The sequence below is a fragment of the Ambystoma mexicanum genome, chromosome 4p (genome assembly GCF_040938575.1).
Source record: "Ambystoma mexicanum isolate Mex_15411 chromosome 4p, UKY_AmexF1_1, whole genome shotgun sequence".
Lineage (NCBI taxonomy): Eukaryota > Metazoa > Chordata > Amphibia > Caudata > Ambystomatidae > Ambystoma > Ambystoma mexicanum.
The window spans coordinates 140,340,896-140,355,344 of record NC_090927.1 but is presented as its reverse complement, the minus strand read 5'-3'; the positions used below and the strand labels follow the sequence as shown (position 1 = coordinate 140,355,344).

Sequence of the window (14,449 nt, the reverse complement as noted above, 5' to 3'; positions counted from 1 at the left end):
TAAACAGAGATAATCGGGATGGGGAGATCCAAAACCAGAGACAAGTAGGTGCTAAACGTGTGTGTTTATTGTATAATCACACAGAAAGTGGTACGTGACTGCACAATTTATTTTACATTACTTCCGATAAGCACGAAAGGTGTTTTAGAGAGGACGGACAGAGTGGGTCACGCAGTGGTGACACAGGTGGGTGCAAACCTCTGGAATATCGAGGTCAGCATTACATTGAAAATACAAGTTTCCTCGCATATCGAGGAACAAAAACACAAGGTGCACACAACAATCTTGAAAGTGAACAGGTACAGGTAGTGATGCAGTTGTGATGAATGGTTCGACACAGGGGGTGACACAGGGTGTGTTTCGGCCAAAAAAGTGGCTGGGAAGTCGCCGTCTTTGTGCTGGCCTTCGTCAGGAAAGAGGCACCAGTAGTGGTGCTGTCCGTGGTGTCTGTGGGTAGAACAGAGCTATTAGGATCTCGGGTGGTGATTCAATAAGTACTTAGAGTATTTAATACGGGCCGAGTAAATGCCCAAGTGATACACCATATGGAGTATCTTAAAAAACAGCTTACCTGCCGCCGGAGGGGAGCAGGTGGGTGCTGTCGGGGAAGCCGCGAGGAGTGCGGGTTGACCGGTGCGGTGTATGGCAAAAAGGTTTTAGTAACCTGTGTGAGTCCGGCTCCCACCAGTCTACGTCCAGCACGGCAGCGTACCACCCAGACCACAGTAAGTCCCCCCACCCAAACGCGGGCTAGCCCATGTTTCCCGAAACACTCGACTCACACAGGTTACTAAAACCTTTTTAATTTTCCTTCTAGACTTGGGTATATTTACGCCCTACTCCTGCTTCGTGAGACTCTTGACCACGTTGGCTCGAAGGCAATCATAGCCCTCCACCTTGTGCCATACACCGCACCGGTCAACCCGCACTCCTCGCGGCTTCCCCGACAGCACCCACCTGCTCCCCTCCGGCGGCAGGTAAGCTGTTTTTTAAGATACTCCATATGGTGTATCACTTGGGCATTTATTCGGCCCGTATTAAATACTCTAAGTACTTATTGAATCACCACCCGAGATCCTAATAGCTCTGTTCTACCCACAGACACCACGGACAGCACCACTACTGGTGCCTCTTTCCTGACGAAGGCCAGCACAAAGACGGCGACTTCCCAGCCACTTTTTTGGCCGAAACACACCCTGTGTCACCCCCTGTGTCGAACCATTCATCACAACTGCATCACTACCTGTACCTGTTCACTTTCAAGATTGTTGTGTGCACCTTGTGTTTTTGTTCCTCGATATGCGAGGAAACTTGTATTTTCAATGTAATGCTGACCTCGATATTCCAGAGGTTTGCACCCACCTGTGTCACCACTGCGTGACCCACTCTGTCCGTCCTCTCTAAAACACCTTTCGTGCTTATCGGAAGTAATGTAAAATAAATTGTGCAGTCACGTACCACTTTCTGTGTGATTATACAATAAACACACACGTTTAGCACCTACTTGTCTCTGGTTTTGGATCTCCCCATCCCGATTATCTCTGTTCATTATGGGTATCCTCTCCTGCAAGGGTATTTCATCAATGGTTGTAAAGAAGCAATGTGTACTTGGGGCATTATGCAACACACGCAGTCCTGATCTTGAAGATAGATGCTGTTTCACCCAGCAGGGTCCGTTAACACAGGCCCACTTTAATTCTGAATCCTACACCATACACAGAGGAGGTGAAGACCATCATTTAATTCCACGTGAACTAGGGGAAAATGCTGTAAATTGACCAGTCTTACAGATTCTACTTTGCAAAGCAAAGTATCTAGGGTATTGTCATTGTATACCACTTAACACTGAAAATGGCATGCTTTGATCTAAAGCTTCTATTGCACCTTGAACTGCTTCAGCTGCCATGTTCTCGAAAATCCACAAAATCTGTCCCTATCTCACCTTTCACCTTACTCAGAGAATCTCCACCCTTGCTCTCAGTAGGCTGGATTACCATTCCCTCTTCTACTCTACCCCTATTCAACTTGACAAGTTATTTAACCTTGCTACCCACACCTTCAACATCCCCCTCTATCCTCACCCATCTCTGTGCTACACCAACACGTGGGTGCCATTCTATATGCAGTCACTCCTGTTTTAAATACCATCTGGTTCACAGGGCCATCCTTGGGGTGCCCCCTCCCCCAGCCTGGTTAACGCCACCTGTTGCTACTGATCCCCTTGCACCCCGAGACCTCAACCCCTCCAAAACTTTTTCCCACCTCTTCTGCTGCCGCCTGTCCTTCACACTTCTTGCTCTGCACTAATCCCCACTGTATCAGGCCTTAATATTAAGCTGAAAAAGCACCTCCTTTCACTTGAAGGCGCACCTATACTGCCTGCTGGGCTCATTCCACCGTTATGATCCCCATAATGCCCTACTCCTGGTCATAGATGTGAATGCTTTGGATTGATGAGGTTGTAGCTAATGTAAATACTCCCAAATGTTTGTCCTGTAATATGTTTGCCTTAAACCTTGTTCTATTGGATACATTCCTGACACTGCATCCCTATCTCCTGGGATGATCCAGGTGCAGTCTGGAGGTATCTTCAACAGGTATTTGGTTGAGTACTATGGCTCCTTGGAAGAGTGTCATTCGTTCTTGGGAAGCGGGAAAGAGAGAAGCGGGAGAGAGAGAAAAAAAAACACCACACTACTGCGTGGTGCACGTATCGGCGGGGGTCTCTTATACCTCAGTTCTGTTATTCCGGCCTCAGATGCCGATATTTACTCCGGAACAGTTACTACGCCTAGCTAATGTTTCTATTGTTGCATCTGATTTACTGTCATAAGGTGCACAATCGTGGGCTTAACCAGTCAGCGATACAGGCTTATTCAGAGTTTCCAAAAATGAATCCGTTTCCTGGCCTACCGAAAGACTGCAGTAGCTCCTGTTGATTGATATTGAGCAAAGATCTAGACTTTAATTAGTACCAGAGTGATTATACATAAAGGTAGACAAAGAGTATCCAGTACTGTTCTCCCAGAAGCCCGTCTATAGTTTAAATAGCCATTGAAACGCTGCACCTAATTAACTAATGTACCAACAACCTGCGATGAAAAACTATCGGTAATGTAATGTTGTTACAAAAGACATCTTTCAATGTCAAGTTTGTGCCTACGTTGCCAAAAGTCTTCAACTAGGCCCCGAACATGGGTTTATTTACATGGTTCATGTTCTGTGCACCGTTTCTCCACTGGTCTTCCCCCACTTCCAAGCATGTCACACTCGTTTCATCAGTGATTCTCAGGTTCATCACACATGACTGCCATGAGAAAGACGGTTGACCTGTTGCTAGTATCTCACACAAAATTAACTTGTCAAAAACCGAGGGATGCATTGTAATAGGTCAATTTGGCATCTCAGGAGTTCGAACATTACAAGCGTTTTCCAGACTGTAAACACATTGATTTGGCAGGGTAAGCTTATGATAGAACTGGGCATGAGATGCACTGCTAGTTATACTCATCTTTGGAATTCTCTAGTTCTGCGTTTGGCTCCTTGCCCTACTACCTCTCGTCTACTGTAGTGCATAGTATTTTCTTCATTCCCTCTAGCTTGCTGTTTAGAAAGACCAGCTAATTTGCTTGATTTGATGTCTGTGATTGTGTACTTCGTAGAGTGGGTCAAATGGACGCATGCTCAATCAGAAATCCCCATTCTGTTGTCACAATGACTTCTTTTTTTCGCGGGTACGCATTTTGGACCTGTGTGGGTGGTACTGGGAGACTGTATTAATGTACATGGTTTTCAATCCTACTGAACCTTCTGTCTTCAGATTTGGTTACTTTTATAGGTTGACTGACCCGTTTGGAATTCTTGAAAGAGAGGATTTTGGTGTAAATGTGGTTTTAGATTTCCTTTTTTCCCACTTCCTTCATCGCCAAAAGAATAGGTGCTTCACATTGGATGCCAGAGGTCCCTTTTGATATTAAAATGCTGCAATCATTTGCTTGGGCATCTAGACAGACCAGGTTGGTTGTTGCTTATGGTTTCGCTTCTTGATGAAAGGCTCCCTAAAGTAGATATTTCCTTTTTTATGAAGTTCTGCTATCAAAACGCAAATGATCTGCACCCTGGGTAAATGCCAAATGAAGCAATACCAGAACATTTGCATGATTTGAACTCCAGGTGAAGGTTTGGGGTTTTCTTCAATTGTTCTCTTCACTCTGGATTTTTTATTCTTGCAATAGTGCTCATCCAGTTGTGTTCATGTATGACACCACCCAGAGTGGGTGAAGAAAATGTACTTTGTTTTTAAGGCATCAACTGAGAAGGCAGTCACCCAAGAGGAAAGGGGCCTTGAAACAGTCCAGTTCAGTTTACATGCCTAAGAGAACTGGATCAGGTGCTACTATATAATACACAGGATAGGCTCCCCGCCCCCACATAGCCATAAAAGTGCAAGAGAAGGGAACGCAAACGTGGAACACTTCCTCTAATCGCAGCAGCCAGAACTCCGTTCAAGCAAGATGACCACAGTGCTGGAAATGTCTGTATATCGGTAATGTCCGCTGTCAAAGGCATTCTGTTCAAGAAGAATCTTGGCACAACGTGCCTCTGACCTAGGCACGACATAACCGGCCTATGATTGAGGCATAAACTGTTTTCGATGTAAGACCTTTCAAGGCACTATCAATTTCTGATTAAGGACTTCCTTTATTTCTAAAGAATGGTCTCTGAGGACTGCCTTTCAACATAAATGGGTTGCTGCACCATGGCACTAGTCGCTACAGGATGAAAATGTCTTCATTTGTGTTTCACTCCTTTGAATGTCTTCGTTGAATTTATTACATGGGATGCATGTTTTTCATGTTTATTTATTTATTTCTTAATTTTTAAATGTCAAATTCAACAGAATCAGTTTATTTGGCCACGGCAAAACCTTTTCAGTTCAAAAATGACTCTCGTTTGAAGATGTGCATATATGTGGTTACTTGACCAAATGTCTTGTTAAGGAGTATGTTCATTTCAGCTCAATACGAGCTACAATTATTTCCCTCTTCGGAAACATCCATTGTTGGGGTTATACTTTATTCGTTTGTTTTATCAATTTAATTTTTTAATTGACTTACTCTATTATTGTTGTTCAGGTCATTAATACCAGTTCTATAAGTGTATAAAGTGTTTATTACAAAGTAAATAGATGAATTTTATTTGAATCACAACACCTGTTTGGCTCTCTCTCTGCGTGCTTCCTTCTGGCATTTAACGCAAATTATTTGATCATTAGTCTTTACTCTATTATTGGGTGAACCAATTAGGCTTTGAATAATACAGCCATTTTGGCCATCATCACCCTCTGGTAGTAGTACTGTTCGTTTGTTGATTATTCAAGAAAAATCTTGAGCCTTTTTTGAAACATCAAGTTATTATCTTCAGCTCTCAAGGTCGTGGGGAGTTTGTTCCATAAGGCTATACCAGAAATGTTCTGGCCGGAATGTCGTCTTCCTGGCATCGACTGTGAAGAGGGGTGGGTGCAGAGGGGTAGTACGACCACTGTTGGGCAGTATCTGCAGAGGTTTTCTTGGATGCTAGAAAATATTTTCTTTTTGCAACTTTCCTCTGTTGGCTTCATTGGAGTGCCGCATACCTGTTTTTGTCTGGATCCAAGCTGATCTTTGGAGTGCATCAGGCCCTTTAACCTCAATTATCTCCTTCACTTGTTTCCTTTGGGACGCGCTGGTCAGCTCCTTATAGCTACTAGTGTAGGGCAAGTCTCCTTTTATTGTTCAACTTTATACCCACAGTGCAGCACAAACCACCTTCAGTGGAATTATGCAGGGACACTGTCTCTTTAGGTGACATTCCAAGTTTTTTTGTGATATGTACTGAAAAGGCTGGTGGCAGTGAAGTGCCTTTTAATTACCCTGTACTCGAAATGGCTATTCCTCCTGGTACAAGCCCTGTACTTTGTGCCGTCTTCTTTTTCACCCATGAGTTTAGGACTGCCTGTTCCCAGTTCACTTTCAGCCAGGGTATGTTCCATTGCTGGGAACATTGTGAGGTGTCAAACTGTCCCTAAATGGACAGCCCCTGCCTAGTTCAATGTTGCATGTCCCTTCAATGGGTGCCCCTAGCCCGAATTCTGATTAAAAGAAGAGGAGTACACAAAGATTTTTCTATTTTTTTATTTTTATTTTTTTACACTTTTTTTGGGTTCAGTTTCAGGTGTACTGTAAACATACAATCTCGCGTGAGGCCGTTCTTCTTAAAACTTGCGCTTTTTGGCATGTCAGGTCTCTGTGAAAATTAGGTCCTAAAAGTCATTAGGAGAATATTATTCTATTTATTCTATTTAATGTTAATATACATTGTAGAAACACCTATATGTTGACATTGACTCCTTCATGGTCCCTTCTGTCCTTTACAGTATGTGTACAGTTATTTTCCCCCTGTTCACACAAACAACCTTGCCTGACCTCCACGTGCTGCCTAGGTCTACATAGCATATGTGTAACACACAACCTCAATGACGTGTATTATGTTGCTGAAGATCTTTCACTCTATCCATGCTGTACAGTGATGCTGTCTGCTTTTCATCTCCCTAGGAAAGTGAACCGACTTTGGAACAGCCTGCTACTCCTGATAAAACCATCAACAGCCTAATAAACGGTGATGTGAAAGCCACAGATACTACAGAAAATGAGAAGTTTGATGGCTACGCGAGAGCTGATGGGGGCCACTCTTACGTTGTGCATGAGACTTCTCTCTGAAACGTGTACCTGAACCAGAGAAGGTGCAAGTGGAGTGCAGATATCAAGTGAAGATGCTAAGAACTTCAAAGGCATTCATGCACTAGAAAGCACTGATATTTGTACTGGTCGCTCAGAGGGGAACGTGGGATCCAACCTTGACCAGCGGAGATAGATTTGGTGTACTTAGCATTGCTGGACCCCAGCAGTGTCCTGATAGACTGAAATGTTGTACTGCCTCATAGTAGACCATGAATCTCCAACCTACCCAATGCTGGCATTGGCTGTCTGTAGATGCTCCTGTGCTGTTACGCCATTCTGTTATAGCTACAGGTTCTGGACTGATGGAGGAATTCTGTATGAGCGAGCAAGGATGCTGCCAAAACTCACCGCAGGTCTGTCTAAAGAGAAGACTACTGCAATATTCTTGCAGCCAGTGGTATGCAAAGGGGAATCGTGGTTAAACACAAAAGGTGGACTATAATTTATAATGGGCACTAGCAAATACTTCACATTTATGTGAAATTGCAGTTTAATTGATCAAGATTGGAAAATGTTGTGTGCCGAGAGGATATTGCAGGGTTTTGCGAGTGTGTGGGAGCAGCATGCTACATTGATGTGTTTATGTTCCATCTTAAATCTCGCTTCCCATTCATGTCTAGAGGCACCAACACAGCAAGATTAGGAGAAAGCACTGAGGTCTTCTGAATCTTATTAAAGTGTGTGTCTGATGGATCCATGAAGGAGCTGCTCAAGGTGAGGCGGGTATCCCCCGCTAAAGCACACAAGCGCCTGTTGTCTTTGTGTAAATTGTGTGCTTCTACATAAGAAGTGTGCCAAGCGTCTCGTGTTGGGCGAGCCCCATGCCTGTCTCCAGTTATGAACTAGGGCAATGAGAATGTACCTTAGAATGACCAAGCACTGGCATTAGATAAATCCTATAGCAGAAGCGCAGTGAGGCTTGACCGTCTCAAGGCTGTGGGTTCGCGAGCAAGGACGTTCAATACTGTGCCTTTTAGGTTTCCTATCCATTCCACTGTGTGGCCATGCAGTCAAGTTATCAAGGATATGTGGCACCCTTTCATAATACATCGCACAAGTTGTAGCTAATGGGCCAGTGCCAGTCATATCTTGAATTACCCAAATTGTGTTCATTATGTCCTCCAACAACTGCATTTTTTCAGCAATAGTGTGGAGTGGCACCTCAGTACAACCTGTTGGTGTGGTATCTTTCAGAAACACACTTTGTGAAACGGCTGGCCTGCTACTGCACATATCACGGCTGAATGAAGATGTTGGGCAACACTAGGCAGGGGGGCGGCCTGATCGAAACGCACACATCCCGTTCACTACAGAAACCTGCTGCCCCAGGGTGTGTAGTGACTGAAACATATTTAAAACCCTCTTCTTGGGTTGCTATTTATTATGTCCTTTCACTGTCGAAGCACAGAATTTGATGTAGATGTTCTTAGTTATGTGTTTTTTGTGCACACACGTTTTTTGGAATTTACTTTGACCCGGATGCACCCATTTCAATGTAACATAAGCCCATATGTTACTTCTCAACATCACCTCTGTCCTATATTTTGTGTTGGTTAGATGTCATGGTCCTGGGAACGCAATGCACCACTTGGCACTCACTGTACGTTGTCTATCCATTGTGTGCATCTTTTCCTTCCTTCGGTACAGTAAGACTGTGGCGTTGTCTGGTAGCCTCTCTGGCATTGCCCTCTAAAAAGTGTTTGGTTTGATGGGTGAAACGTTGTGATTTTGTCACCAGCAGCAACTTCTCGACTGAATTGCAACAGGTGGAAAATAAAATGAATTGTTTGTGTTATCAGGATATTCCGATGACTATGTGAGTCTTCAGCTTACTTAGTGCGGAAATGTCTCAAGGAATAATACAGGGTCTGCTTTTAATGACCATCACCCACACAGAGATGTGAACTCCTAGAAACTGGGTGCCACGTAGTTTCAGTGAGCACCGGTTTCCATCAAGGCATACCCATTCGTTACACAGGGTATCTGTCTGGCAATCGCTATGAAGACGCAGCTCAATTGTATTCATTCGTTCTGTCTAGCAACTCTGTAGGGAAGAATTCCAGTAGCTGTGCCCTTAGCTGAATAAAGTGTAGCACACATCCTTGTCATGCATTGTCTTAGCTGCTTATTAGTTAAGCACTAATATGGTGAGCCATCCAGAAGGTATTTAAAAGCACAACCGGCTTCAGGCTTTGTAAATATGCTAAAATGTTAATGTTTAATACTGGAGCCTCTCAAAATCAGTTTTGTAATTTGTCGCTAGTGCCCTTCTCTAGATGATTTTTAATCTTGGGAGCTGAGTTAAACTGAAGAACCCTAAATCCGTCTTTAAATTTCTACCTTATGCTCTTTTAGTGTAGAGCCCTACAACCTCAAACTGTTAACTTGTACTGTTCTTTTGAAGCGTTTATTCCTAAAAGGCCCATCCGGTTCTATGTGAGGCCCAAAAGAAACCCCTTCTTAGCGCTATACCGGGGGCTGCTGGTCTCTGCTCTTGCAGATCCTCCTGGAGATCTCTGCACTGAAATGGAACCAAATGTGACTGTAGTTACAGATTGCCTTGTGCAGGGACTTGTGCGAGTCTGGATTGAAATAGGGGTTTGCTTTAATCCCGCACCCAACCTGTGTATGGGGGCTTCCTTTGCTGTTCTTGGGGGAAATCTGGGTCCCCTCTGGTGGCAGCCTTTTTTGACCAGCTACTATTGGCTTACCCTGGAGCTGGCACTGAGCTAGGCAAGCTGTGTTTTGTGGCTGCATTTCATCTCGTTATTTTCATGTACTCCTGTGTTTTATGCATGTGTTGCAGTATGTGCATAGGTGGCTTCAGCTGATTTCGGTACCGAACTGAGGTGATTGGAAGTGTACATGTACATCTGTAAGCTCTGTGAAACGTTTTAGGTTGTGTATTTGGATAAATGTGATTGTTCGAGTTGCTTTCATGTCATTTCTGTGACATAAATACACACATCCTGTCTAGCTGTGGGTGAACCGGCACTGCAGTAGCCAATTTTCTAAAGCACAGATATCTGGCTTGGAGACTTTCGAGCTGCACTGATGTAACTGATCTACTTGACTCAACCGGTACCAAAGGTGCTCTTGGCTATTGCATGGATTGAGCATTATCAATAGAATCACCCATTAACCAGTGAAACAAATGGCTTGCTCAATTCTTATTGAGAGAGCCATGAGTTTGTAAATCCAGAGGCACGGTAGCATTCCCTCGGTCTGTGAACTTTTTAGTGAATTTAACGTGGTCCACCAGAACATGTACTGCATTTGTCACACCGTAGAATTTCCAGGGATCTGCAATCAATATCTATTCTCTTTAGTGCAAGTGATCGGTGTGCATGCAACAGTAGGCAGGGTAACCTCTCATTCTTACAAAACAGTGCATGGGTTGCTTGTCGCTCAACTGATGCTGAGTCTAGCGTAAGCTATGGTTCAGCATTTTGTAAGCGTTAAGAGTCAATGCAATAATACTTTCCCCATGACTCTTTGTCTTCAGCGTGGCAATTGGAAACTCCTGGCCTGTGCTCCACAACAGACTGGAATGAACCCATGCAAGGGCTTCCATAGATACAAAGCGCTCTGTTTGGACATAATATGGCTAACCTGAAAAAAGCTTTGCTGTGCTTACTATTGATGTCAATTTGCTGTGTTTGTGTTAGCCACCCTGCCTCCACCAAGGAAGGGGAACAGTACAGTGAATACATCTGGCTTCTATATGAAGCTGTAGGGATGAAAAGATGAACCAAAACATTCTTTAAAAAAACGTTTTTCATGTCCTAGATAGTCTCAAAAGAGAAGCCAATGCAATATTATTTGATACTACTGATCTGAGATGGTGCACTCGGGAATCTGCATTAAGCTCTGTCCTTTTCTGCATACTTGTGGGATAGGACCTCAGCATGATGGCCGTATCCGATAGGTCTAACACAATTCTGATCATGATGACATGTTTTATTACTGGGATGCCACCACCTGCAAACAATCGTTATGTCAGAAAGCAAGAGCACCTGTCTCCTACCAACCAAAACAGATGAAATTGTGGGCAATTCATACTAGTGACGTTCTGAAAACATTAGTGCCACCAAAAGTATCTCTGGGATTTCACACTCACAGCTACTAGGCCAGAATAGAATGCCACAATATAGATACTTGTCATAAATGAAATGTGCCATCTGTTGGTATTTTCGTAACTCTTCACTTCTTATATTAAAAGCAATATGTGCAGATGTTTGTGAAAATTGTTATTTTCTAGTACTTAGATAATGACCTTTGTGCTCGTTTTGTTACCAAAAACCCAAAGCCTTATTGTATGCAGTTCGTTTCCATGTTGTAAATCGTGATATTACTTAACTGGGGTAGGGGTGTGTACAGTATGTCTAAGGCCTAAAATCAAAGTGGACCCCTATGTCCAGGCTGCTGAAGAGGCACTCGTTTTGTTTGTGACTCATTTTTCTCTGTATTGAAATTACTCCAGTGACACTGCAAGATCTTTAATTCCATGAGTTGTACAATATTGTGCAAGAAATGCAAATAATAAAATAAAAAGAAAATCAAATCTGTAGTTTCCTGCGTCATCTTGTATTTGTTGAAGTAAGCAGGTGTTTCCTGCAGTAATACTTAAAAATACAGCAATCGTCATCTGGGCAGTCCTGAATCGGGTACAGTGAATGAGATGGATAGGTGGTGGGCATTAAATTAGTGCATGATGAGGATACAGAAACAAACTTGGGTACGAGGGGGATTGGGTATTTGCAGTGAAGTTAGGGAGCAGGAAGTCCAGGATGATGGGCGATATGAGAGTAAGTGGAGACTGATCCTTCCATGTCAAGGAGGTGAAGCTTTAACAGATTTAAAAGTGTGGTTACAGACTTGTTAACATACAGAGACAGGGAGTTAAACTAGTTCAGGGCAAAGAGGCAGAAAGGGGCAAGAGGAGGCACCGGTTACTCTGGGAACAGAGATTAGGGAGAGTAAAGGAGCATAATGTGCATGGGGAGTGTATGCAAGCTTGGTGGGGAAAACCAGTCATGCAACATTTGTAGGGCATTGGACGCAGGAATGGTGATCACTTGGGTCTTGAAGACGTTTGGCATAATAAGACAACCAAGTGCCATCCATCAACGAATTGTAGAGAGGCAGACAAATGTGCGAAGACGGGCAATAAAGGAAGGGAAGTGTTAGAGTTGTGTGTTGTCTGCAAAGAGCTTGTAAGAGAATCCAAAGGACATCTGTTCACTTCGGGAGGAGGTACTCGGGGTGTAAACAAAATGGAAAGGAGCCTTGGGCGATGCTAAATTGTAAGGTAGTCGGGTTAGAGGTGGTAGGGATTCACAAAATGGTGAGAGTTAGGACCAGCCCTACAGATAATGGGTCTATAGGTCAGTTTTATGCCCTAGAAATAGTCCAGTACTCCCAAAAAATAAAAATAGTGAGTAAACATACTCACAACAAAAAAATAGGAAACGGACCTCGTGCCCCTGCTTCAACCCACACAGCTCCATGGATATGTATGGACCAGTAATGCACGTATAAGCACAGGAAGAAACTACTGTTATAACTGTTGGATGAAGTAAAGCTGTAGCTTTTATATGCATAAATAACTTGGTGCAAAGAAATAATGATCATCAAAAACTTACATTTTCCTGTTGCAACCTATTTTTCACACTTATAAAATACTCTCATTGGGACTCCGAATTACATCATTACTCCCTAAAAAGTCCTTTTACACCTAACTTTAAAAAATAGGGAGTAAAATACTCCCACTTCCAAATCTTAACTGGAGCACTGGGTAGGACGCAACCCAATCTAGAACGGTGCCCTTGATTCCAAGGTCAACAAGAGTCGGAAGAGCGGGGAAGTCCACCAGTCAAAAGCAGAAGTGAGGTTGAGGGGAATAACTTATTATGGTGTACAGAGGTCAGAAAGTTGACGCAGGAAAACTCTGCACGAAAGTAGAAGAGGTACTAGCAGGTAAAGAGGCGCAGGTTCCTTAACTGTTGGCACAGCAAATGGGTAACAAGGGCACAGGAGGCTCAGCAGTCGGGATGGGTGCCAATTCAGAGGAAGAATTGGGGCAGGAGGGGCAGAGATGGCAGTGAGTTGGGCCTAGGGATGGACAGGTGCGTGCTGAGGGTGACCCAAATCTTTGAAATCTTGCATTGGGAGTATTGGGGAAAGTAGTACGCAAATAGGGAAGAAGAGATTGCATGAGGTTGAAACATGGCCAGCATGGCTTGTAGTCAGAATGACTGCTTACCGGTATGACTGTAGAGTAGTAATTAGATTGGTGGAGTCTGCTGGTTTTACTGTCTCACAGGCTGTGATGAAGGAAAGCAGGGTTTCTCCAGCATGGGGTCTGGCATGGATTCACATGCTCATGAATATTCCCCGTCGTCAGGCTGGGAATCCTCGGTAAAGAAAAAATCAGTTTCAGTTTTGTTTCTGATCTGTCTTTCGAAGGGATTGTGTCATCCGACGTATTCCTTATCTATGATATTTGTATCTCCAGCTTGCTGGCCTCGGAAAAAAAATTTCCCAGTAGAGGGCGCTGTGCGTCGACGTCCATTGAGTAGGTGTTCCTCGACAGCCACCGTATCGACGCTGACATCATCATGCCTATAAATGGCCACCCACAGCGTCCGTTGCTCAGTTTCGTTTTTTCCGCGCTTCGTGTGCCTCGGAATACCGTTGCTCAGTTCGTCAGTCGAAATATATTCATATTTCCTCGAGAAAACCGACTTGTACTCGATGGCTTCCTCCTCCGACCTGACGACTCCTCGGTCCGGTTTCAAAAAATGCAGAGACTGTGGGAAGAAAATGTCATTGACGGATCCTCACAGGATCTGTTTGTGGTGTCTGGGAATCGAACACCAGTGTTCGAAGTGTGAGGAATGCCTATCCATGACGGCGAAAGCCTTGAAGGAGCGTAAGGGGAAGCTCGAGAGAGGTAAGTCAGTTTTAACTTCCTCGAAAGTTTCTGCGGTAGAGTCGAGACATTCGTCTCCTCACCGTCGAAAGCATTCTCGGTCTAGGTCTCGAAGTGGCTCCCACCACTTGCCGAGGTCTAGACACTTGAAAAAGAGACCTTTGTCGTCGTCTTCTAGTTCCCCTGAAAGAGTAAATTGCCCCACAAAACACAGCTCTCAGCCTGAGTGGGAGGAATTCAGACAAAAGATGCTAAGCGTCTTTGAGAAAGCGGCCTCGACCCCCTCGAAGTCAGCTGAGGGTGATACCCCAGGTGAAAAGCCCAAAAAATCTAAACGCTGCAAGTCGAAGCACCCGGCGAAAGAGTTGACCCGAAAGCGCCATGAGCCATCGGGAAGTAAAGCATCTTCGACGCCATCGTCGAAAGCCCCTTCGAAGCATAGATCGGCGCCATCGACGCCGTTATCAAAGGGTTCTTCGACGCATCCGTCGATCGAGTCGACGCCGACATTGACGCCGATAAAAGAAAAAACCACGGCTACTCCACAGCCAACGGTTACACCGAGAGCCTCCGACACGACGTCGAGAACGTCGTCGACATCCTCAAGCAGGATTCCGATCCTCTCGAGTTCTTCGAGGCCTCTTCCAGTTTTCTCGACGCCTTTGTCGGCGCTTTCGAGGATTTTTACATCGGCGTCGACGACATCGACCTTTTCAAGGCCACTGATGATGGCTCC

The 14,449-nt window shown here is 44.3% G+C and overlaps 1 protein-coding gene across 3 annotated transcripts in view; it reads left to right on the top strand.

Annotated features, from left to right (window-relative positions):
- Positions 1 to 11,349, top strand: part of SLC5A6 (solute carrier family 5 member 6) — a 1,144,170-nt gene extending 1,132,821 nt beyond the window's left edge. For all 3 annotated transcript variants that reach the window (XM_069605582.1, XM_069605584.1, XM_069605583.1), the window contains exon 16: positions 6,594 to 11,349. In XM_069605582.1, coding sequence (XP_069461683.1) covers positions 6,594 to 6,758 — 165 coding nt within the window. In that variant the 3' untranslated portion in view covers positions 6,759 to 11,349. The remainder of the gene's footprint in view (positions 1 to 6,593) is intronic.
- Positions 11,350 to 14,449: the final 3,100 nt, after the last annotated feature.